We start from the raw sequence: 23,961 nt of genomic DNA, 5'->3' as shown, positions 1-23,961 counted from the left end.
TAAATTTACAGCATACAAAATTAATATACATAATCAGTTGCATTTCTATACACAAACAATGAAGTAGCAGACTTTTAAAAAGTCCCATTTACAATTGCACCAAAAAGAATAAAATACCTAGGAATAAATTTCACCAAGGAGGTGAAAGACCTATACACTGAAAACTATACAATATTGAGGAAAGAAATTGAAGACAACACAAACCTATGGGTTCAATGCTCATGCACTGAAAGAATTAATGCCATTAAAATGCCCATACTACCCAAAGCAATCTACAGATTCAATTCAATTTCTAGCAGAATACCAATGGTATTTTTCACAGAACTAGAATAAATTATCCTAAAATATTTATGAAATCACAAAAACCCTAAATAACGAAAGCAATTTTGAGAAAGAACAAAGCTGGAGGCATCACAATCACAGATTTCATGATATACTATTGAGTTTTAGTATTCAAAATAGTATGGCACAGGCACAAAAATAGACAAATAGATCAATGGAACAGGATAGAGAGCCAAGAAATAAACACATGCCTATAAGATCAATTAATCATAGTCATAGGACTAAGGAGGAAAGAAGGTACAATGGGGAAAAGACAGCTTTTTCAATAAATGGTGCTGGGAAAAGTGGAGAGTACATGCAAAAGAATGAAACTAGACTCCAAAAATAAACTCAAAATGGATTAAAGACCTAAATGGGAGACCCAAAACATAAAACTCCTGGAAAAAAAAAAATAGGCAGTAATCTCAGGGACATCACTCTTAGCAATTTATTTATGGAAATGTCTCCTCAGGCAAGGGAAACAAAAGCAAAAATAAACTACTGGGACTACAACAAAATAAAAAAACATAAATATATGTGCGCAGTAAAGGAAACCATCAACAAAAAGGCAACCTAGTGAATGAGACAAGATATTTGCAGATGTTATCTCTGATAAGGAGTTAACATCCAAAATGTATAAAGACCTTATATAACTCAATACCAAATCACCATCATCATCATCCAATTAAAAAATGGACAAAGAACCTGAATAGACATTTTCCCAAAGACCTACAGATGGCCGGGGGCGGAGCAAGATGGCGGAGGAGTAGGAGACCTAGATTTTGTCTGGTCTCAGGAATTCAGCTGAATAGGGATCAAACCATTCTGAACACCTACGAACTCAACAGGAGATCGAACAGGAGAGTAGCAACAACTCTCTGAACAGAGAAGCGACCACTTACTGGAAGGTAGGACGTGCGGAGAAGTGAATCCGAGGCGATATTCGGGAGGATAAACGGCGGGGGAGGGGCCTCCGCCGGCCGCTTCTGGCAAGTGCTAGAGCCGCGGAGCACAAAATCGGACCTTTTAAAAGTTGGCTCGGCGGAGGGAAGTCGCTGCAGTGGCTAAGCGGGGGGTGGAATCCTCCCGGGACAGTGTGGTCTCAGGACCCTTGGGGTCACAGAGAGACCGGGGGTGCCTGAGTGCGGCAGAGCTCCCAGGTGTCGGGGCGGGGAAGCCGGCTGCAGATACGGAGCAGAGTCGCGGGCTCTCAGCTCGGGGTTGCCATAAACTGTGATCTGCGGCCCAGTCGGGGCACGGCTCCCCCAGCAAGGACCCAACAAGCAGCAGATCCGGGGAGACTCCCCTTCCTTCCCGGGGAGGAGCGGTGCGGGAGCGCACTGCAGGGATCTGCTGGGTTTGGAGACTCCGAGCGGGGTCGGGTGCCAGAGATAGCAACGCTCGATCGCGGGCCGGGTGAGCATGGAGAGCGGCCGGAGACCGGGGACACGGGAGTGACTGCTTTTCTCTGGGGGCGCACTGAGGAGTGGGGCCCTGAGTTCTCGGCTCCTCCGGGCGGAGACTGGGAGGCCGCCATTTTCGCCCTGGTCCTCCAGAGCTGTGCCGAGAGCTTGCAGGGAACAAAAGCTCCTGAGAGCAAACTGGAGCAGCTTCCTTAGCCCGGACCGACAAGGGCGGGGCAATTCCGCCTCCGGCAAAGACATTTGGAAACCACAGCAACAGGCCCCTCCCCCAGAAGATCAACACAAACAGCCAGCAAGCCAAGACCAAGTTGATCGATCAAGGAGAATAGGAGAACTCCAGCGCTAGGGGAATACTGCACATAGATTCATGGCTTCTTTTTTTTTTTTTTTTTTTTTTTTTTTTTACCATGATTCATTATTTCATCAAAGTTAATTTTTGTTGACTTTTTTTTATTTTTCTTTTTCCCTTTTTCAACCAACATCTTATAAATCCCTTTTTTTTAAAAAAAAAAAACATTTTTTTTTTTTCATTTTTAGAGTCATATTTTATCCCTTCATAGTAGTTATCCTTGTTTTTGGCATATATATATAAGTTGTTCTCTCTTTAAAATTTTGAGGTACAGTTTCTTCTAACAGATCAAAATATACCCTAAATCACTAGTGTATGGCTTTGTTCTAGTCTCCTGCCTGATCACATTCTCTCCCTTTTTCCTTTTTTTTTTTTTTTTCCTTAAATCTTCTTTCTTTTTTCAAACAACTTATCTTACCAAGTCCTTTTATAAAATCTTTTATAATTTTCATCTTTACAGTCATCTTCCATCCCTTCATTGTATCAACCCTTATTTTGTACATATATGTCTTTCTTCCTTTAAAATTTTAGGAGGCACTTTTTTCTAGCAGACCAAAATACGCCCAAAATCTAGTGTGTGGCACTGATCTATGCACTAGCCTGATCATATTTGATCATATTCTGCCTTTTTTGAATTGTTTTGTTTTTGTTTTTATCTTTTTTTTTCTTTTTCTTTTCTTTTTCTCTTTCTTTTTTCTTTCTTTCCCTTTCTTTTCCCCTGGTTTCAGGTCTTTTCTGATTTGTATACAGTATATTTGCTGGGGACGTAGTAAACCTGTTAGCCTTTTGTTCTCTCATTCATCTATTCTCCTCTGGACAAAATGACAAGACGAAAGAAATCACCTCAGCAAAAAGAACAAGAGGTAGTACCGTCAGCCAGGGACCTACTCAATACGGACATTAGTACGATGTCGGACCTAGAGTTCAGAATCATGACTTTAAAGATACTAGCTGGGCTTGAAAAAAGCGTGGAAGTTATTAGAGAAACCCTTTCTGGAGAAATAAAAGAACTAAAATCTAACCAAATCGAAATCAAAAAGGCTATTGATGAGGTGCAATCAAAAATGGGGGCACTAAATGCTAGGATAAATGAGGCAGAAGAGAGAATCAGCGATATAGAAGACCAAATGATAGAAAATAAAGAGGCTGAGAAAAAGAGAGAGAAACAACTACAGGATCACGAGGGCAGAATTCGAGAGATAAGTGATACGATAAGACGAAACAACATTAGAATAATTGGGATCCCAGAAGAAGAAGAGAGAGAGAGAGGGGCAGAAGGTATATTGGAGCAAATTATAGCAGAGAACTTCCCTAATGTGAGGAAGGAAACAGGCATTAAAATCCAGGAGGCACAGAGAACCCCTCTCAAAATCAATAAAAATAGGTCAACACCCCGACATCTAATAGTAAAACTTACGAGTCTCAGAGACAAAGAGAAAATCCTGAAAGCAGCTCGGGAGAAGAGATATGTAACCTACAATGGTAGAAACATTAGATTGGCAACAGACCTATCCACAGAGACCTGGCAGGCCAGAAAGGACTGGCAAGATATCTTCAGAGCACTAAACGAGAAAAATATGCAGCCAAGAATACTATATCCAGCTAGGCTATCATTGAAAATAGAAGGAGAGATCAAAAGCTTCCAGAACAAACAAAAACTAAAAGAATTTGCAAACACGAAACCAGCCCTCCAAGAAATATTGAGAGGGGTCCTCTAAGCAAAGAGAGAACCTAAAAGCAGCAAAGAGCAGAAACGAACACAGACAACAGACAGTTAACAGTCACCTTACAGGTAATACAATGGCAGTAAATTCATACCTTTCAATAGTTACCCTGAATGTAAATGGGCTCAATGCCCCAATCAAAAGACACAGGCTATCAGATTGGATTAAAAAACAAGACCCATCAATATGCTGTCTGCAAGAGACTCATTTTACACCCAAAGACACCCCCAGATTGAAAGTGAGGGGGTGGAAAACCATTTACCATGCTAATGGACACCAAAAGAAAGCTGGGGTGGCAATCCTTATATCAGACAAACTAGATTTTAAAACAAAGACTGTAATAAGAGATGAGGAAGGACACTATATCCTACTTAAAGGGTCTATCCAACAAGAAGATCTAACAATTGTAAATATCTATGCCCCGAACATGGGAGCAGCCAATTATATAAGCCAATTAATAACAAAAGCAAAGAAACACATTGACAACAATACAATAATAGTGGGGGATTTTAACACCCCCCTGACTGAAATGGACAGATCATCTAAGCAAAAGATCAACAAGGAAATAAAGATATTAAATGACACACTGGACCAAATGGACTTCACAGACATATTCAGAACATTCCATCCCAAAGCAACGGAATACACATTCTTCTCTAGTGCCCATGGAACATTCTCCAGAATTGATCACATCCTAGGTCACAAATCAGGTCTCAATCGGTACCAAAAGATTGGGATCATTCCCTGCATATTTTCAGACCACAATGCTTTGAAACTAGAACTCAACCACAAGAGGAAAGTCGGAAAGAACTCAAATACATGGAGGCTAAAGAGCATCCTACTAAAGAATGAATGGGTCAACCAAGAAATTAAAGAAGAATTAAAAAAATTCATGGAAACCAATGAAAATGAAAACACAACTGTTCAAAATCTTTGGGATACAGCAAAGGCAGTCCTGAGAGGAAAGTATATAGCAATACAAGCCTTTCTCAAGAAACAAGAAAGGTCTCAAATACACAACCTAACCCTACATCTAAAGGAGCTGGAGAAAGAACAGCAAAGAAAGCCTAAACCCAGCAGGAGAAGAGAAATCATAAAGATCAGAGCAGAAATCAATGAACTAGAAACCAAAAGAACAGTAGAACAGATCAACGAAACTAGGAGCTGGTTCTTTGAAAGAATTAACAAGATTGATAAACCCCTGGCCAGACTGATCAAAAAGAAAAGAGAAATGACCCAAATCAACAAAATCATGAATGAAAGAGGAGAGATCACAAGCAACACCAAAGAAATACAAACAATTATAAGAACATATGACGAGCAACTCTATGCCAGCAAATTAGATAACCTGGAAGAAATGGGTGCATTCCTAGAGATGTATCAACTACCAAAATTGAACCAGGAAGAAATAGAAAACCTGAACAGACCTATAACCACTACGGAAATTGAAACAGTCATCAAAAATCTCCCAAGAAACAAAAGCCCAGGGCCAGATGGCTTCCCAGGGGAATTCTATCAGACATTTCAAGAAGAATTAATACCTATTCTCCTGAAACTGTTCCAAAAAATAGAAATGGAAGGGAAACTTCCAAACTCATTTTATGAGGCCAGCATTACCTTGATCCCAAAACCAGACAAAGACCCCATCAAAAAAGAGAATTACAGACCAATATCCTTGATGAACATGGATGCAAAAATTCTCACCAAAATACTAGCCAATAGGATCCAACAGTACATTAAAAGGATTATTCACCACGACCAAGTGGGATTTATTCCTGGGCTGCAAGGCTGGTTCAACATCCGCAAATCAATCAACGTGATACAATACATTAACAAAAGAAAGAACAAGAATCATATGATCCTCTCAATAGATGCAGAAAAAGCATTTGACAAAGTACAACATCCTTTCTTGATCAAAACTCTTCAGAGTATAGGGATAGAGGGTACATACCTCAATATCATAAAAGCCATCTACGAAAAACCTACAGCGAATATCATTCTCAATGGGGAAAGGCTGAGAGCTTTTCCCCTAAGGTCAGGAACGCGGCAGGGATGTCCACTCTCACCACTGCTATTCAACATAGTATTAGAAGTCCTAGCCACAGCAATCAGACAACAAAAAGAAATCAAAGGCATCCAAATCGGCAAAGAGGAAGTCAAACTCTCACTCTTTGCAGATGATATGATACTGTATGTGGAAAACCCAAAAGACTCCACCCCAAAACTGCTAGAACTCATACAGGAATTCAGTAAAGTAGCAGGATATAAAATCAATGCACAGAAATCAGTGGCATTCCTATACACCAACAACAAGACAGAAGAGAGACAAATCAAGGAGTCTATCCCATTTACAATTGCACCCAAAACCATTAGATACCTAGGAATAAATCTAACCAAAGAGGCAAAGGATCTGTACTCAGAAAACTATAAAATACTCAGGAAAGAAATTGAAGAAGACACAAAGAAATGGAAAAACGTTCCATGCTCATGGATTGGGAGAATCAACATTGTGAAGATGTCAATGCTACCTAGAGCAATCTACACATTCAATGCAATCCCCATCAAAATACCATCCACTTTTTTCAAAGAAATGGAACAAATAATCCTAAAATTTGTATGGAACCAGAAGAGACCCAGAATAGCCAGAGGAATACTGAAAAAGAAAAGCAAAGCTGGTGGCATCACAATTCCGGACTTCCAGCTCTATTACAAAGCTGTCATCATCAAGACAGTATGGTACTGGCACAAAAACAGACACATAGATCAATGGAACAGAATTGAGAGCCCAGAAATGGACCCTCAACTCTATGGTCAACTTATTTTTGACAAAGCAGGAAAGAATGTCCAATGGCAAAAAGACAGTCTCTTCAACAAATGGTGTTGGGAAAATTGGACAGCCACATGCAGAAGAATGAAACTGGACCATTTCCTTACACCACACACAAAAATAGACTCCAAATGGTTGAAAGACTTAAACGTGAGACAGGAGTCCATCCAAATCCTAAAGGAGAACACAGGTAGCAACCTTTTCGACCTTAGCCGCAGCAACTTCTTCCTAGAAACATCGCCAAAGGCACGGGAAGCCAGGGCAAAAATGAACTATTGGGATTTCATCAAGATAAAAAGCTTCTGCACAGCAAAAGAAACAGTCCACAAAACCAAAAGACAACCGACAGAATGGGAGAAAATATTTGCAAATGACGTATCAGATAAAGGGCTAGTATCCAAAATCTATAAAGAACTTATCAAACTCAACACTCAAAGAACAAATAATCCAATCAAGAAATGGGCAGAAGACATGAACAGACATTTCTCCAAAGAAGACATCCAAATGGCCAACAGGCACATGAAAAAGTGCTCAACATCGCTTGGCATCAGGGAAATCCAAATCAAAACCTCAATGAGATACCACCTCACACCCGTCAGAATGGCTAAAATTAACAAGTCAGGGAACGACAGATGTTGGCGGGGATGTGGAGAAAGGGGAACCCTCCTACACTGTTGGTGGGAATGCAAGCTGGTGCAACCCCTCTGGAAAACAGTATGGAGGTTCCTCAAACAGTTGAAATTAGAGCTACCGTTCGATCCAGCAATTGCACTACTGGGTATTTACCACAAAGATACAAATGTAGGGACCCGAAGGGGTACATGTACCCCAATGTTTATAGCAGCAATGTCCACCATAGCCAAACTGTGGAAAGAGCCAAGATGCCCATCGACAGATGAATGGATAAAGAAGATGTGGTATATATACACAATGGAATATTATGCAGCCATCAAAAGGAATGAGATCTTGCCATTTGCAACGACGTGGATGGAACTGGAGGGTGTTATGCTGAGTGAAATAAGTCAATCAGAGAAAGACATGTATCACATGACCTCACTGATATGAGGAATTCTTAATCTCAGGAAAGAAACTGAGTGTTACTGGAGTGGTTGGGGGTGGGAGGGATGGGGTAGCTGGATGATAGATATTGGGGAGGGTATGTGCTACGGTGAGCGCTGTGAATTGTGCAAGACTGTTGAATCACAGATCTGTACTTCTGAAACAAATAATGCAACATATTTTAAGAAAAAAGAAAAAGAAGAAGATAACAGGAGAGGAAGAAAAGGGGAGTATGTCAGAGGGGGAGACGAACCATGAGAGATGATGGACTCTGAAAAACAAACTGAGGGTTCTAGAGGGGAGGGGGGTAGGGGGATGGGTTAGCCTGGTGATGGGTATTGAGGAGGGCACGTTCTGCATGGAGCACTGGGTGTTATGAACAAACAATGAATCATGGAACACTGCACCAAAAACTAATGATGTAATATATGGTGATTAACATAACAATAAAAAATTAAAAAAAAAAAAAAAAAAAAAAAAGACCTACAGATGGCCAACAGACACATTAAGAGATGCTCCATATCACTAATCATCATCAGTGATGCAAATCGAAACCATGGGATTCAGGGAAATGCAAACCAAAACCATGGTGACCTATCACCTCATACCAGTCAGAAACGCTAGTATCAAAAAAGACAAGAAATAACCAGTGTTGGCAAAGATGTGGACAAGGGAACCCATATGCACTGTTGGTGAGAATGGAAGTTGGTGCAGCCACCGTGGAAGACAGCTGGCAGTTTCCTCAAAAAATTAAAAATTGAAATGTTGTATGATCCAGTAATTTCACTGCTGGATATTTACCCAAAGAAAATGAAAATGCTAATTTGAAAAGACATATGCACCCCTCTATTTACTGCAGCATCATTTACAATAGGCAATATATAAAAAGCAACCCAAGTGTCTACCAATTGTTAAATGGATAAATAAGATGTGGTAAATACAATGGACTCTCACTCAGCCATATAAAAGAATGAAATCTTGCCGTCTGCAACATGAATGGACCTAGAGGTATCATGCTAAGTAACACAAGTCAGAGAAAGATGCATACCATATGATTTCACTCCTATGTGGAATCTAAAAAGCAAAACATGTGAACAAACAAAAACCAAACAGACCCTTAAATACAGAGAAGTGGTGGTTGCCAGAGGAGTAGTGCGTTGGGAAGACGGACGAAACAGATAAAGAAGATTACAAGCTTCCAGTCATGAAGTATATAAGTCACGGAGATGAAAAGTACAGCAGAGGGAATATAGTCAACACTATTGTAATAACACTGTATGGTGACAGAGGATGAATATACCTATTTTGGTGAGCATTTATTATACACTCAATATATACCATTGAAGAATGAATAGAACCGTTGAATCAATATGTTGTATACCTGAAACTAATATAACACTGTATGTTAATTATACTTCAATTTAAAAAATAAAATAGAGGTTTCCAATGTACTATTTTCTCAAACTTCTGCAGGTTTTAAGATTATTAGAATAAAATGTCTGGGAAAAATAAGTGTACATTGAGATGCTGTTTATTATCTGGCAAAAGAAAATGTACAAATTTATCTACAAATTCAGTATATGACTTTACAAGTAAATCTGACCAATTATCTCATGAACAAATCATTTAAAAATTACATAAAGAAAGAAATACCTCTTAATGCATTATTTGATAACCTTGACAACAAAATTTAACAGACGGTGACGGGCCTATCTCCCTCCTTAGAAACATAGATCCAAAGACCAAAGCCAATATCAGCAAGCTGATTCTGACAATGCATAAAATATAAGAAAAAAAAAAGTGTATGTGTGGGCGGGGGGGTTATCTCAAGAATGCATGGTTAAAATAGTATTAGAACATTAATATCATTCACTACATTCTCACATTAAAGGAGAAAAATCATTATAGTTATGTTAAAAGCTGAACCAAACACAAATAATAAACTTCCTTCATCCATTCCTGATAAAAACTCTTATCAAACAAGCTATAAAGGCAATTCCCTTAACCAGATAAGTAGTATGTATAAAACCCTTCAGTGGTTGCCATAGTTAACTACTGTTAGCCCTGTTCACTACACTGTTAGCGTTGTTACTACAAAGAGTGAACAAGGGCTCGTGATGATTCAGGCACTTGATGTAGTTTCCTGCCCCTCACCCTTTCCTATTCAATGCTCCTATCAGGGATTCGGGTGAAGGTGGATAGGCAGCATTTCACACTCAAGTAAGATTCAGAGTTTGGCAACATATAGTGACAAACAAAATCAAAATTCTAACTGACTTGAACTACCAGAAATGATTGGTCCAAATAAACAAAATGGAATTTAACAGAAATCTTCAAGTGAGGTTTAAAAAAAGAGGATACATGTGTACTATATGAAAGAATCTGTTTGCTAAGAGGTGGTGTGGAAGAAAAGTAGAAAAATCTTAAATACTCCAAACTCAATATAGGTCAAGAATGTGATAATGATACAGAAAAAAAAAAAAAAAAAAAAAAAAAAGGCGGCAAATGAATCATGCTCCGAATTAAGCGTTCTATTTAAAAAGAAGCACCAAGAGCAAGGGCAGCCTAGGTTACATTCCTATCCTACCACATCAGAATATCAGTCATGTTGATAAATCTCCTGATATCTAAGACACAATTTTCAGTACCAGTACTTCATACACTGGCTTTCACATGGAGCGCAGTTCGAGTGGAATGGGTCTAAATATCACGTTCCACGAGAAAGGATTAAAGGAACAGAACATATTAAACTTGAAAAGTCTCTTAGAAAAGAGAGCATGCTTCAATTAAGAGAAAATGTTGAGAACTCACCATGAGTTAAAGTATGTCCTGGGTATTTCATATCTCTAATTTAACCTGCCCTGACCCTCAGAGGTAGATACTAATAGCTCCATTTTATAAAGGAGAAAACTGACTCTCTGATTAAATTTGATCAAGATCCCCGATCCCCAAAGTCAGAAATAACTGCGAGCCCACATTTGTTTAATTCCAAAATGCTTATCACATTTTCCTACTTTCAGTCTAGACGATTTGAAGGGCTGTCATGCAGAAGAAACAGATAATTTTGTTGTTGCTCCATAAGAAAGAGGAAGAGTCCCTGCAATAAAATTAAGTTGTTCAAAAGGGCTACCCTAAAAACCTTCCATGCTGCAGTCTATAAATGCATGACAAGCAGACACTGCATACCAGGATCTATGAAAAGTATACTGCTTTCATTTAATTTAAAATGAAGGAATTTAAAATAATTTCTGTGTTGAAATCATATTGATATTGACATTACCAGTACTTATTTTTTTTTAAAAAAAAGCAACATTACAGCATTAATATGGGAGTCAGAAGACAGAGCTTCTCTGTTTTAAGGTAGATTTGGGTGAGTATCAAAATTTCTACTGGACTCATTTTTCTCATGCATGGAATGAAGAGATATGCATAGGTAACTGGTTGATTTCTGAGGTTTTATTCTACTGCACAGTTGTGTGATTTTTAAAACCACCTACAAGAAATCTTATGCAGGATAACAAGTTGGAGTGTTTATTCTCATTTTGCCTCTTTTAGCAAATGCATGTGTTCAGCTGAAGTTCAGTTACAAGTATCTATACAGCTTCAAAATTGTTTTGAATATTTGCAAATAAAAATGTGGAATAAAATCTCTAATTCCCAGGAATAATTTATAAGTATTAAAATATGAGGCATAAACTGAAATATTTAATTATTTGAAACATTATCCCCTTCCAAGAAATAAAATTCCCCTAGTACCCCTTGACCCAGAAAATAATTTTAGTGGTGACCAATTTGGAAGGAAGAGATTATTTCTGGATGCCCTCAGCCTATGTGAACACGCTGTTTTGATGTCTATATTTGACTCTGTAACATGATCTCATCATACAAGAATGGAATGGTTATTGTGAACTATGACCCAGAATCATTGTGAATATGGGACTTGATAATTTATTTTGGAAATAACTTTATAATAGAGTTTCAGATAATAAATGAGATTTTAGAGAGATTCGCTTTTCTTCAGGAATTTTCCTGTTAATGCTGTAGCTGACTGTACTAGACCTTCATATAAAAGACTGGAGTCACTACATAGAGCAAGAAATGTTCCAGATACCTTTTGTAAAGTCTTCCAAAGAAAATACTCATTTCATATGTAGTTTCATTTAAAAAAAAACTTACATACTATTTTTTAAACATGACTGATTATTCTGCTTACCCAAGAAAGGTCATGAATGATCAGCTAACCTAGAAAGAATCATTTTATAATAAGATACCCTCTAGACTCAGAAATAATTTTGGAAATGTGCCAGATCTTAGTGTTGTCAGTATGCTTCACAATTAAATATAATAGAGATGAGCTCCTTTTCTCAGTCTCAGATTTTCTCCAAAGTTTTTTACCCCCCACTATTTCCATTCTGATTCAACAAAATCTAAGACTAAATACACCTGCATGAACAAGCAAGGGAGTTCCTATCGGGCCCGTCGGCTTTCCTCCCACATCCCTATCACTCTGTAATTTTCCATATAGCAAAGTTATTAACATGAATATAAATATAAACATAAATATAAATAATATAAATATAAATATGAAGAAGTGAGATATTCTCCAAATATGTCACCTATAGAGGCTGATGCTATAATATCTCATGTCCACATCTACTGTTAGAGAATTTAAAACAAAACTACCAAGAACAGTTTTATAATCTTGCCGGATAACTTTTTTATTTTTCCAAAGTAATGCACAGCCTGGAGCAAAATAGCAAATTTTCTGAAGCCAGCAAACCACGATGTTGTACAAAGCTCATCGATTTGCTCTTACCACTGTTGCAAACAAGCAATGCTCAACCATGCAAAATAATATAGCCAGTTGTCTTCTGAAGATTGGTGAGGTGATATTTTAATGTGATTTTTATTTGATCCCCAGAAGTTTTACTCTTGGACATAGCAGTCACTATTAAATGAGATGGTTTTGCTCCATCTGTCAGTCAAAGAAAGATTAGCAAATTGCTGTGGTTGATTTTGCATTCGTCAAATTTTATGCTGTGTGGTGTAGACCACACTAACATAAAGCCATAAGGAGAAGTATGCCAGAGGCTTACCCAAGAAGAAGAATCCATTTATCCCCACCAGGCAATAAAATTTCATTTCCCATAGCTTTGCCACTCTGATATCCTGGGCAGCCGTTGCAGATAAACTGCAGGAGCTAGATCCACTTAGATAGGCTGAGACAATACAAGTTCATTGTGAGGTAGAATTCAATTTAGCTGCCATTATATCTGTTTATCACGGCTTAAGAAAATAGTGCCAATCAGGGAGAAATGTTGCAATGTGAAAAATATAATATACAAGACAGAGGGCAAAATTGTATTTTTGAAGCACAAATTTAAAGAATTCATTTATTGCATTGAAATTCTATGATTAGGCACTCTTCTAGATGCTTTAGATCCGTCAGGAAGCAAAACAAAAACCCCCGCCCTTGTGCAGTTAACCTCACAGCATTGGAAGACAGACAAGAAAAATTAAAAACAGCATGTGAGTAATCTGTAAGTTTGTAGAATAAGATAAGCGCTTGGAAAAAGTGGAGTAGGGAAAATAGAATAAAGTGAGTGACAGTGAAGTTAAAAATTGAAACAGGGTAGGCAGGTTCCTCTGATTCAATACATATTTTGATATAAATTTCAATAGAATTCTGAGATTCCGGGTTACCAAAAGTCATATTACTTTTGCTTACATAAAAACAGAGGTAAAACAAGGCAGTTGACCGCCATGCTGGTAAGGGATATATGTTTATTAGTTTTCCTGAATTAGGATTTTTCCTAGGAAATTTTAAAACTGCCAAAATTAACAGGCACACAGAGACTTCGAATGTGTCCTGTGACCCAATTTTTGGAGCTGACAGTAATATATCGGTCTCTTGCTTCTCTTAAAGATACAAAAATTAGGATGAGAAAACCCAAAAATCTACTCATTGGTATTCTAGTTCGGGTGCTTGGTCATATACCATATTTTAATGTCAAATTTCCAAGAAAAGTTTGTTGTAACCTGAGGATACATTCCAAAAAATATGATTTCATATCAATTACAAAATGCTGAACCTCCCCCCCAATACCTTCAAGATTTACTGGTGACTGTATCTAAAAATTTTATGAACAAATTTGTTTTATCGGGTTTTGCCAACTCTTGGTGACTCTCCGCTTTTCTCCTATCTATAAAATCAGAACATTCAAAGTTCAAGTGGTTGCCTGAATTTTCTCCTTCCCATAAAGAGAAATACGTATTTATCACATAGATAAATACACTAAAGATAAATACATAGGTATTTATCACATAGATAATACACGAAAAGGTATGTCGTTATATCCCATTTTATCTATACAATATGTCCTACATCTTGCAGTAATTTTAACCAAATTCTCCTATCATTTTCACTCTCAAGAGTCATATCCATTTTTAGACTCTTCATATGGCAGTCATCCTCACATTAGTCATCATTTTAATCAACACTCTTATATGAACATTCCTGAGTCCCACTGCATTTATCCTGTTTAAAGTATAACTATAAAAATGTAATATCCTACTTCAGAAAACACACATTAATGATATTATGGCACTATTAGACCTCAAAAATTGTTGGTGTTTTCTGTTCTGTATTATTCTGGATAATGACCTACAATGTTGTTGTTCTAAGTTGGTGAGGATGTAGGTTTTTTAAGCAAGATTGAGATAAAATCTATATATAATAAACTACAAATACTGAAAGGGTACAACTTGATGAGTTTTGATAGATGTACACACCATGAAATCATTATTACCATGATTAAAGATGCTGAACATTTTCATCACCCCCAAATTTTCCTCAAGTGCCTTTACAATCCTTGCCTTTCTCCTCTCCCACGAGTAGGAAGCACTGGTCAGCATTCTGTCACTATGCTTTGGTTTGTACTTTCTAGAGTTTTATATAAATGAAACAAATATACTATGGAATATATGGGATAAATATACTTTTTTGTGTCTTCCTTCACTCAGCATAATTATTTTAGGTTTATTAATGTTGTTGCATGAGTCAATAATGTGTTCCTTTTTACTGCTTGTAGCATTTCATTATAAAGATAGGCTACATTTTATTGTCCCTGTTAATGGGCATTTGGGTATTACTGCTCTGGGGCTATCAAATAAGTTTCATGAACATTCATGTACAAATCCTTGTGAGGATGTACATTTTCATTTATTTGAAGTAAATGCCTAGGAGTGTAATGCCTGGATCATATGATAGGCTTATGTTTAACATCTTAGAAGCTGCCAACTATATTCCAAAGTTGCTATCCTATGTACTTTTCTACCAGCAATGTTAGAGTCTTCCAGTTGCTCTATGTCCTTGTCAATACTTGGTATTGTGAGTCTTAAATTTTAGCCAATTTTACTGGATATGTAATGCCATCTCTCTATGGTGCCATTTGCACTTCCTCAATTACGAGTAATATCGGGCATCTTTTTATAAGATTATTAGTCACATATATCTCTTTTTGAGAAACATCAGTTCAATTTTTTTTGCCTAATTTTTATTAGATTTTTATGTCTTCTCATTATGAACTTACAATAGTTTTTATAAATGTGGGTACCTGTCCTTTGCCTGACATACATGGTGTGAACGTTTCCTCCTAGGAAACATTGGATTGTCATTTTATTTTCTTGATAGTGTTTGGAGAGCAGAGATTTTTAACCATGAACAAGTCCAATTTATCAATTTTCAATTTTTTTTTTTTATGTCCTATCTAAGAGCATTTTGACTACTTCAAGTTTGGAAAGATTTTGCATCTACATATTGCTCTAGAACTTTTAGAGTTTCATTATACACAGAAACACATACATGTTTATGAATCAGTTCAAATTAATTTTGGCTTACTGTCATATAAAAGTCAGTGCTGTTTTTCCACATGAATACCCAGTTGCTTCAGCATCATTCACCTAGTACATGTAGGGTATCTCGACACTGTTCTCTTTGCAAAACACCACAGAATTTCTTTCATCCTTGGATTCTTAAGTACATTGCTCTATGTTTTATTTTGCATGGTAGTTGGCAGATAAATTCATGCTTATTATGTCATAGTCTTCTAATAATCTTGTGAGGTAAATATTCTCAGTTTATAGACAAGGAAATTAAGGGGCTAACGAATTTACCAAAGATATCGCAGCTCCACACAAACATATATGTGTGCACACATGGGGACAAAGCCAAATCCTCAAACCCAGGTCACTTCATTTCAGTACTTCTTGGGTTTCATTTCCCAAGTCAACACTCATTAATGGCAAAGAACACTCGAGAAATATGCTCAAAAGGCCTTGAGACATAGCTGGAAAGAATCAGATTTTTTTTCATCGAAGTTTCATCTTTTGTATTTTAAAAATCATGTGAATTTTGGGGCGCTTGGGTAGTTCAGTTGGTTAAGTGTCTGCCTTCAGCTCAGGCATGATCCCGAGGTCCTGGTATCGAGCCCAGCATTAGGCTCTCTGCTCAGCGGGGAGTCTGCTTCTCCCTCTCCCTCTGCCCCTACCCCCTGCTCATTCTCTCTCTCTAATAAATAAAATCTTTAAAAAAATCATGTGAATTTTGCATCTCTTTTACATTGCTTGCCAAACATACCAAAATAAAGTTGCATATTGTATATCATCAACTAAAATAAACGTTCCAGGTAAATGCAACTGGTTCTCTATGGTATTACTGCCGCCCCTTGTTCCTCCCCCTGGAGTACACATCCATTTGCATATAGTCCCACATCATTGTTATCTGCAGGCTCTTCAGGTTTGCTTAGTGTTGTTAGTGTTATTAACTCCTTTATTTAAGCAGAAGAGAAAACACCTATGTACTAAGGTAAACACAATAATAAAGACAAGAGTCCATTCTTCAATTAGAATAGGCTTCAAACAATTCTGGAAATAAAAGACAATTGTCTAGTGTTCTTTTTTATTGCTATTTAATCAAATAGGATATATGAGGAGACATTCTGGGAGACAAGAGTTTTCTAGAGACTGCAAAGTTGGGACTACTTTCCTTGGGGTGCAAACCCAGGAGACATGAGCTTTCCAAATTCTGTTCAAAGGCAATAATAATATTATTTTTTTTTCCTGAGAGTACACGTTTCTTGTTTTAGAAGATACCCTTTCCCTTGAAGCCGGACCTGTATCTGGATTTAACATCAATCATAGAGGGTTTTATTTTCTTCTGCTCTCCTGGAAAGTGGGCAGCTAATATCTTTCAAGACTGGACAGAGATTATTTTTCTTCTTTATACAGGAGAGTTGTCTGGTCAAGATTTACCCACAAGAAAGTAAAAATCCCAGGTTTTATTATCTATATGAATTTAAGGTAGCAATTGGTAACACTCCCTTCTTTCTGTTGCAGGTGCCGGAGAATCTGGAAAAAGTACAATCGTTAAACAAATGAAGTAGGTATACACCATTTTACATGTTTGATATTTGAAGTCCGTCTGTGTACTCGACCAGTCTGAAAAGAAATACTTTGGGAAAATCTGACTGATGGTCTATACATGCAGGTGGTGGAAGAGCTAGCTCAATTCCCGTGCAAGTCTCCGTCCTATCCTTTAGCAGGGAGTGTAACTTATGTGTGGTATTGGAGTTTCCATTTTTCTTTTAAATTTTGCCTCTCAACAAGATGAATACTCAAAGCAGTCATGTTTTAAATATATTAATCTGGGCCTAATCTAGGGCTTCGGTATTGTGGGCAGGAGCCATAAGCATTTCAAAATATGTCCGTCGATGACCCAGTTGAATTTAAGAGGAAATGGTATTTTTAATTGGCATTTTGCCTCCCTGGGAATAAAGTGCTTATTCAAAGTTATTACCATTGTGGATTTCAATTTATTTTTGCACTTCTTTTCTCTACTTTTTAAAAATCTTTTTATAATGAAATAGACGTGGATTCTTTAATGAGACAACAAACACAAAAGTGCTAAAATTCAAGAATATAATGACTACATGAATAAAATTCAATTGGTAAGTGGAGGGGATTGTGTAAAACTTCATGGCTCTGTCACTGCTGCAGAATTTTCAAGGACAACTATTGCTATAGGAGAAGAAGAGCGTCTTTTTTTTTTTTTTTTTTGGCTAATTTTTCATTCTATGTTGGAAGATCTTGTTCTTTGGAATAGGTCACCTAATGATACCCCAGTCAATGATGCGATTGTCTGTTTAGAATCTAAATCACTGGTCTTTTCTTTCTTTTCAAATAATAATGTTATGCAATTCCAAACAAACAATTATTTAAGTCCCACTTTTGGAATTTCCTGACAGGTGTACTTGCAACCAAATTTTGTTCCTTTTCTTCTGTCTTTGAAGAAAAGGACACTCCTTTCCCCTGATCATTGCTCAGACGGCTTTTGGGTTCTCAGCTCCATCCGTGCACCCAAATCATCTCCCGCCCCCATCACACTCCCACTGTGTCCACCTGTTCTTTTCTTTCTGGTTCTAATCATGCTCAAATCCCTAACCTTTTTACCTCTTCATTCTCTATGAAGTTAAATGCAGTAAAACAAGACATAAGCAATTATTTGGCTATTTAAAAACTAAAACTTTTAAATACATAAGCCATAAATAAGTTTTAAAAAAGAAAAGAAAAAATCTGTAATGAATATGATATATAATTGACTATCATAATATAAACAGTCATATAGACTGGTGAGAAAAATAAGCTGCCCAATATATATAAATGGAAAGAGACTATGAACAATTCACACGAGACAAAATTCAAATATCTATTTAAAGCAATAATGAGCTATGCTTTATCTTAGTAGATTAGCAAACAATTTTAAATAATATTACCCAATAAAGGTGAGGTTTTGAGAAGTTAATATTTCTCATTACTACCGGTAAAATAATTTGTTATAGCAAATTTATAGAAATAATTTTGCAATCTACATAGGAAACTGGGAAAATAATAATTATTGATCTAAATATATTTCTGAGAATTTTAGTAAAATATTTAAATTTGAAAAAGCACAAAAATAAAATAATATAAACAAGAAAATATGAACATTTATGACCCAAGAGATTTAGATTAGTCTTATTTAAAATAATGAAATACGAGATAGAATAAAGTACCCTAAATTAAAATAAAACACAAGGAAATAGATTGCAAAAGTATGAAACAATTCACCTTTCAATTGCAATATTTTGCATCCATTACAAGTTATAAGTATATGAGAAAGTTTTAATAGCAGAAAATACTTACGCTAGTTAAAAAAACTAAGATCCAAAATTGCATAAACATCTTTACCTCAACTATGACAAAATAGTTTTCTAAAAGGGGAGAATATAGGCCAATGTTCAATGATATTTATTTCTCAATACCGGGATTTAAAGTTACATTGCACCTTCATTTTGAATACTGCTGGACTTTTCACATTTTCTACAATGAGCAAGTATTGCTTTTGTTAGTAACAAAGAGTCTCCTCATTCTATCTCCTCCTTCCTTTTCGCGGCAGACTCTATGAAGAATCATTGCCATTAGGTCTCTTCACTCTTCTACCTTCCCTTTGCTCTTAAACCATTTCCATCACTCCTGCCTCTGGCATGCCACATCAATTGCCCTTATAAACATCAGTATTATCTCCTAATTGCCACTTTGTCTGGAATGCTCATGAGTTCCTATTTTATTTTTTTATTTTTTGTAAGATTTTATTTATTTATGTGACAGAGAGACACAGCGAGAGAGGGAACACAAGCAGGGGGAGCGGGAGAGGGAGAAGCAGGCTCCCCACTGAGCAGGGAGCCCAACGAGGGGCTCGATCCCAGGACCCTGGGATCATGACCTGAGCCGAAGGCAGACGCTTAACGACTGAGCCACCCAGGCGCCCCATCATGAGTTCCTATTTTTTTTATTTTTATTATGTTATGTTAATCACCATACATCATTAGTTTTTTTTAATCTTTTTTTTATTTTTTATTGTTATGTTAATCACCATATATTACATCATTAGTTTTTGGTGCAGTGTTCCATGATTCATTGTTTGCGTATAACACCTGGTGCCTATTTTAATTCCATTCAACTCCACTGGGCTTTTCTCTTCTAAAACTTCACCCTGGCTTTTAGAATAACTCTTTCCTAGTTTACTTCCTAATTGCCTGCTTTATTCTCAGATTCTCTGACCACATCCTGACTGCTGGTGTATCTAATGCACTTGGCCCCCTTCTCTGCTTACTTTATACCTTCACATGAAAACTGCTAAGGTACCGTGATTTTTACTCTCATCTTCAAGCGGACTGTCTCAGGATATTTCTTTCAAATTCACTTTGTCTAAACTGGGGAAGTAGGTACGTCTACCTCCATATTCTATGGATAGGTCCAAATCAGAATAAACAACACTAAGTGATCTCCCCATCTGGCCTCCTTGTCCCTACAGTGAATTATAGCAGCAGAGGTCTCTAAAGCAATTAATCTGGGTGTAGATAGGTTGACATTCACTTTCTAAGTTTTGCCACATCTACACAACTCTTGTCTTCAAGGGTGTCATTTATCCCTATTGTCTCTGCCTTAGCTTAAAACCCCCGCATTTCGGAACTGGATTAATACAGTATCCTGCAAAGCCCTTTTTCCCTCCCTCCTCTTTCTTCCACTGCAATGTCCACACCAACACCAACCGATTTCTTTAAAAAAGAAAACTGCATCTCTTTCCCAAATTGTACTCTTCATGGGCTACCGAGAACAGACTCCTTGAAGGATACATAAGTTACTTTAGAATCCAGCTCTTAGCTGTCTCTTCGCTCTAATGTCCCGTGACTTCCCCTTTCCTGCTTTCTGCACTGGAAATGCTGAACTCACATAGTTCCGTGGACTACGGAAGGCAGAACAGTTTAGCAGCTAAGATCACAGGCTCCCAAACCAGACTGCATTCGTTGCCCGACTGTACCACGTACTGAGTAAGTTAGGGGTAGTTCCTTCAGTTATCTGTGCCTACATTTCTTTCCTGTAAAATGTAGGTAACAATTTCACCTTCTTTAAAGGACTTAATTGCAAGAAATGAGAAGACATATAAAGGACTTAACACCATGCTTTGCATACACGGAGAGCCTGATGATGGTAACCATCTATTTGGTCATACAGATCCTTCAGCCTAGAACGTTCTTCCTTTTCATTATCTGGAAATAACGACTTCTCCTTGAAAACTCAACTGATCATCACTGCTCCCAGGCAGTCTCCTGTGATCCCTTATACCTACTCCCAATAAAGTTTATCACTTTTTCTTTTCTAGTTTATGGTACCACCTGCAGACATTGTCGTTATATACTATCACACTGCATAAAAATGGATTTTATGCTCTACCTTTCTATAATCTAGTACTATCCAATAGAATGTTCTGTGATGACAGGAAGATTCTCTATCTGTGCTCTCCAATATGGCAGCTCCTAGTCATATGTGACCATTAAGCATTTGAAATATGGCTAGTGTGAATGAGGAATTATTTTAATTTTAATTAACATCTAGTGGCTACTGTATTGGACAGTGGAGCTCTAGTCTATAGGTTTTTGGGGAGGAGAGAAAGTATAATTCATTCTCTTTAGCACATAATGCAGTATGTTACAGAAAATGCCCAGTAAAAGCTCATTAATTGGAACAGATTTCGGAATCAGCTTGCAAGTAGAAAGCTCTATCTCACAGAAATGGATTTATGCAGTTCCTAGAAAAACAACGTTGCTTAAAGTCCCACTACGGCTGGATTTTTTAAAGTCCGCTCTTACCATTTTGCTTTGTGATGTTTCCTTACCCTATGATGAAAAGATAGGAATCAGAACTTGTTCCAGTAAGAAAACCTAAATGGCCCCAAGTTTACTGGTAACTGCCATTTTAATTTAGTAATTAAAATAACTTTCCAATTTCAGTTTTTGAGAAAGACCTGAGATTTAATGAACTTATTCTTGGTCTATCCACAAAGACATTTTACTGCATTTTTCTACAACCTTTAGTTGTCTACTTTATTTACTTATTAAAGTTTTTGTTTAATACAGCAAGATAAACATGGCCATGCTTAAAATAGAAATACAGCAATTCCTGGCAAGCAAATGGCAAAAACAATCAATAATGGATATAGGGGCTACCTCTATTTTCACAGCAGAAATTCTTGTATTCGGGTTTTAGAGGGGGTGGGGGGGATGGGTTAGCCCGGTGATGGCTCTTAAGGAGGGCACATACTGCATGGAGCACTGGGTGTTATATGTAAAAAATGAATCATGGAACACTACATCAAAAACTAATGATGTACTGTATGATGACTAACATAGCATAATTAAAAAAAAGTTTTAGTATCTTGGGGAGCATTTGTATTCTTTTTCCCCTATGCTAAAGCTTCTCTGTATATAGATAAAACACAAACCCTTCAGAATATGACTTACAAAATGATGCCTAATGTACACAAAGAACTTCAAAAACAACAACAAAAAGAAAGGGGCAATAACATATTATACAATAAAGAAGCAATAAAGTAACTAGCATATGCAGAGATTTTAGCTTTTGAAGGTAAATCTATTTCAATCTAATATGCCTAAACAATAAAATTTTGAGTTCTGACTGAGTGAATGGAAGGAAAAGAAGAGTTCAGCCAAATAAAGTGAGCCTTTCAACTTTGAGAACTAGTGGCACGTACACAGATGGAAAAGTTACAGGGGATTTAATAGCAGGTAATTACCTACATTTAAAAAAAAAAAAAAGATGCCGTTGTTAAGGCTATAAATAGAAAGCAGTCACTCCTATTTTCCAGTGCGTCTTAAGTGATAGGAAAAGAAATGAATGTTCTACTAAATTACTTTGCTTCCTCTAGACACCACGTTATAAAGACTAGTTTCAGAACTCTGTATGTATCTTTGTCCCGGGAAACTGGAAATTTGTTTTTTGAAAATAATAAGCTTTCTAAGTAAAATTCTCATGATTTACTCATTTTAAATACTGGTTTACTTTGGGCAAATTCTAAGTCCTCTTTATATTTTGCACAAGGAGCTCAGAAAGAAAATATTGTATTAAGTCCCAATGATAATAATAAAAGTCCAAAGCCATGTGATTGTTCAGATTTAACATATACATATGGACAATATTTTTTGTAACAAATATATACTGGAATTTCAGTCAAGCAAATTATTGTTGATGTGTTTTAATATTATTTTTAAAAATTGCTCAACTCACAAAAGCGTTTCATTTTTAAATTATAGGATCATCCATAAGAATGGTTACAGTGAGCAAGAATGCATGGAGTTCAAAGCAGTAATATACAGTAATACATTGCAATCCATCCTAGCTATTGTGAAAGCCATGACTACCCTCCAGATTGATTATGTAAACCCCACAAGTGCAGTAAGTATGCAAATAATGACAGTTGTAGTCCTACAATGGAATTTGAGCCGTAAAACAGAACTAAATTTGTAGTACTAATCTATACCAAAAATTCAAGAATATAAAATATGAATTTGGGGAACTTTAATTCTGTTTAGTGTAAGATATCCTTTTTTCCTTTAAGTGAAACTTTGTGTGCCATAATATTATTCAGCATTTTCTCCCAGGAATCAAACGTGATATCAAATAATATACTGTATTAGAGTAAAATATTGATGTTTACTAAATACAGAAGAGTTCATCCCATAAAATCAAACTGCAATAGCCCTACTTTTATTTTCCTAGTTTAATTATGAGTCATTTCATGGAGTGATTATAATTATATTCATAACATTGTAGTAATAGTAATAACATTCTAATTATCATTATTGTTCAACAATAATTATAAGACAATGTTGGGCAGGGAAATGATTATTTTATAGTGTTAATTTTTTAAAAAAGAATTCCAAATTGTGTGACTAAGTAAGATTTTTGTGTAATAAATATATTCAAGTAGTCAGAGTTATGTTTATAAGGTAGCATCTAAACAGTTTCATTTCATTCTATTTTATATTTTGTAATATAATTATTTTGTGTTAAAATACATTAAAAACCCACTTAATTTCAAACCGTTTATGTGCAAGCATATAGAACTATTTTAGTTGGCAACTATATATATAGCGTTCTCCAAAGAACAATAGTTAACCACACGCAAAAAAGGAGTAATAGTGTACAATCAACAGGAAAACACTCATTTCCATTTGTCCAGTCCTGGAGCAGCTGGGTGCCCCCAGATGATATCAACTGAACTGCTCCCAGTGTAACTTAGATACCTTGTACACTTACAATAAGAAAGAGAGGAACAGCATGTTAAGTATAGAGAAGAAT

At 36.6% G+C, this 23,961-nt stretch overlaps 1 protein-coding gene across 1 annotated transcript in view; it reads left to right on the top strand.

Annotated features, from left to right (window-relative positions):
• Positions 1–23,961, top strand: part of GNAT3 (G protein subunit alpha transducin 3) — a 59,977-nt gene that overhangs the window by 11,831 nt on the left and 24,185 nt on the right. Inside the window, exons 2-3 of the mRNA XM_027574314.1 lie at positions 17,101–17,143; positions 22,914–23,055. Coding sequence (XP_027430115.1) covers positions 17,101–17,143; positions 22,914–23,055 — 185 coding nt within the window. The remainder of the gene's footprint in view (positions 1–17,100; positions 17,144–22,913; positions 23,056–23,961) is intronic.

This window comes from Zalophus californianus, chromosome 12 (genome assembly GCF_009762305.2).
Source record: "Zalophus californianus isolate mZalCal1 chromosome 12, mZalCal1.pri.v2, whole genome shotgun sequence".
Lineage (NCBI taxonomy): Eukaryota > Metazoa > Chordata > Mammalia > Carnivora > Otariidae > Zalophus > Zalophus californianus.
The sequence above is the reverse complement of the archived record's forward strand: the minus strand, read 5'-3'. Positions and strand labels throughout refer to the sequence as shown.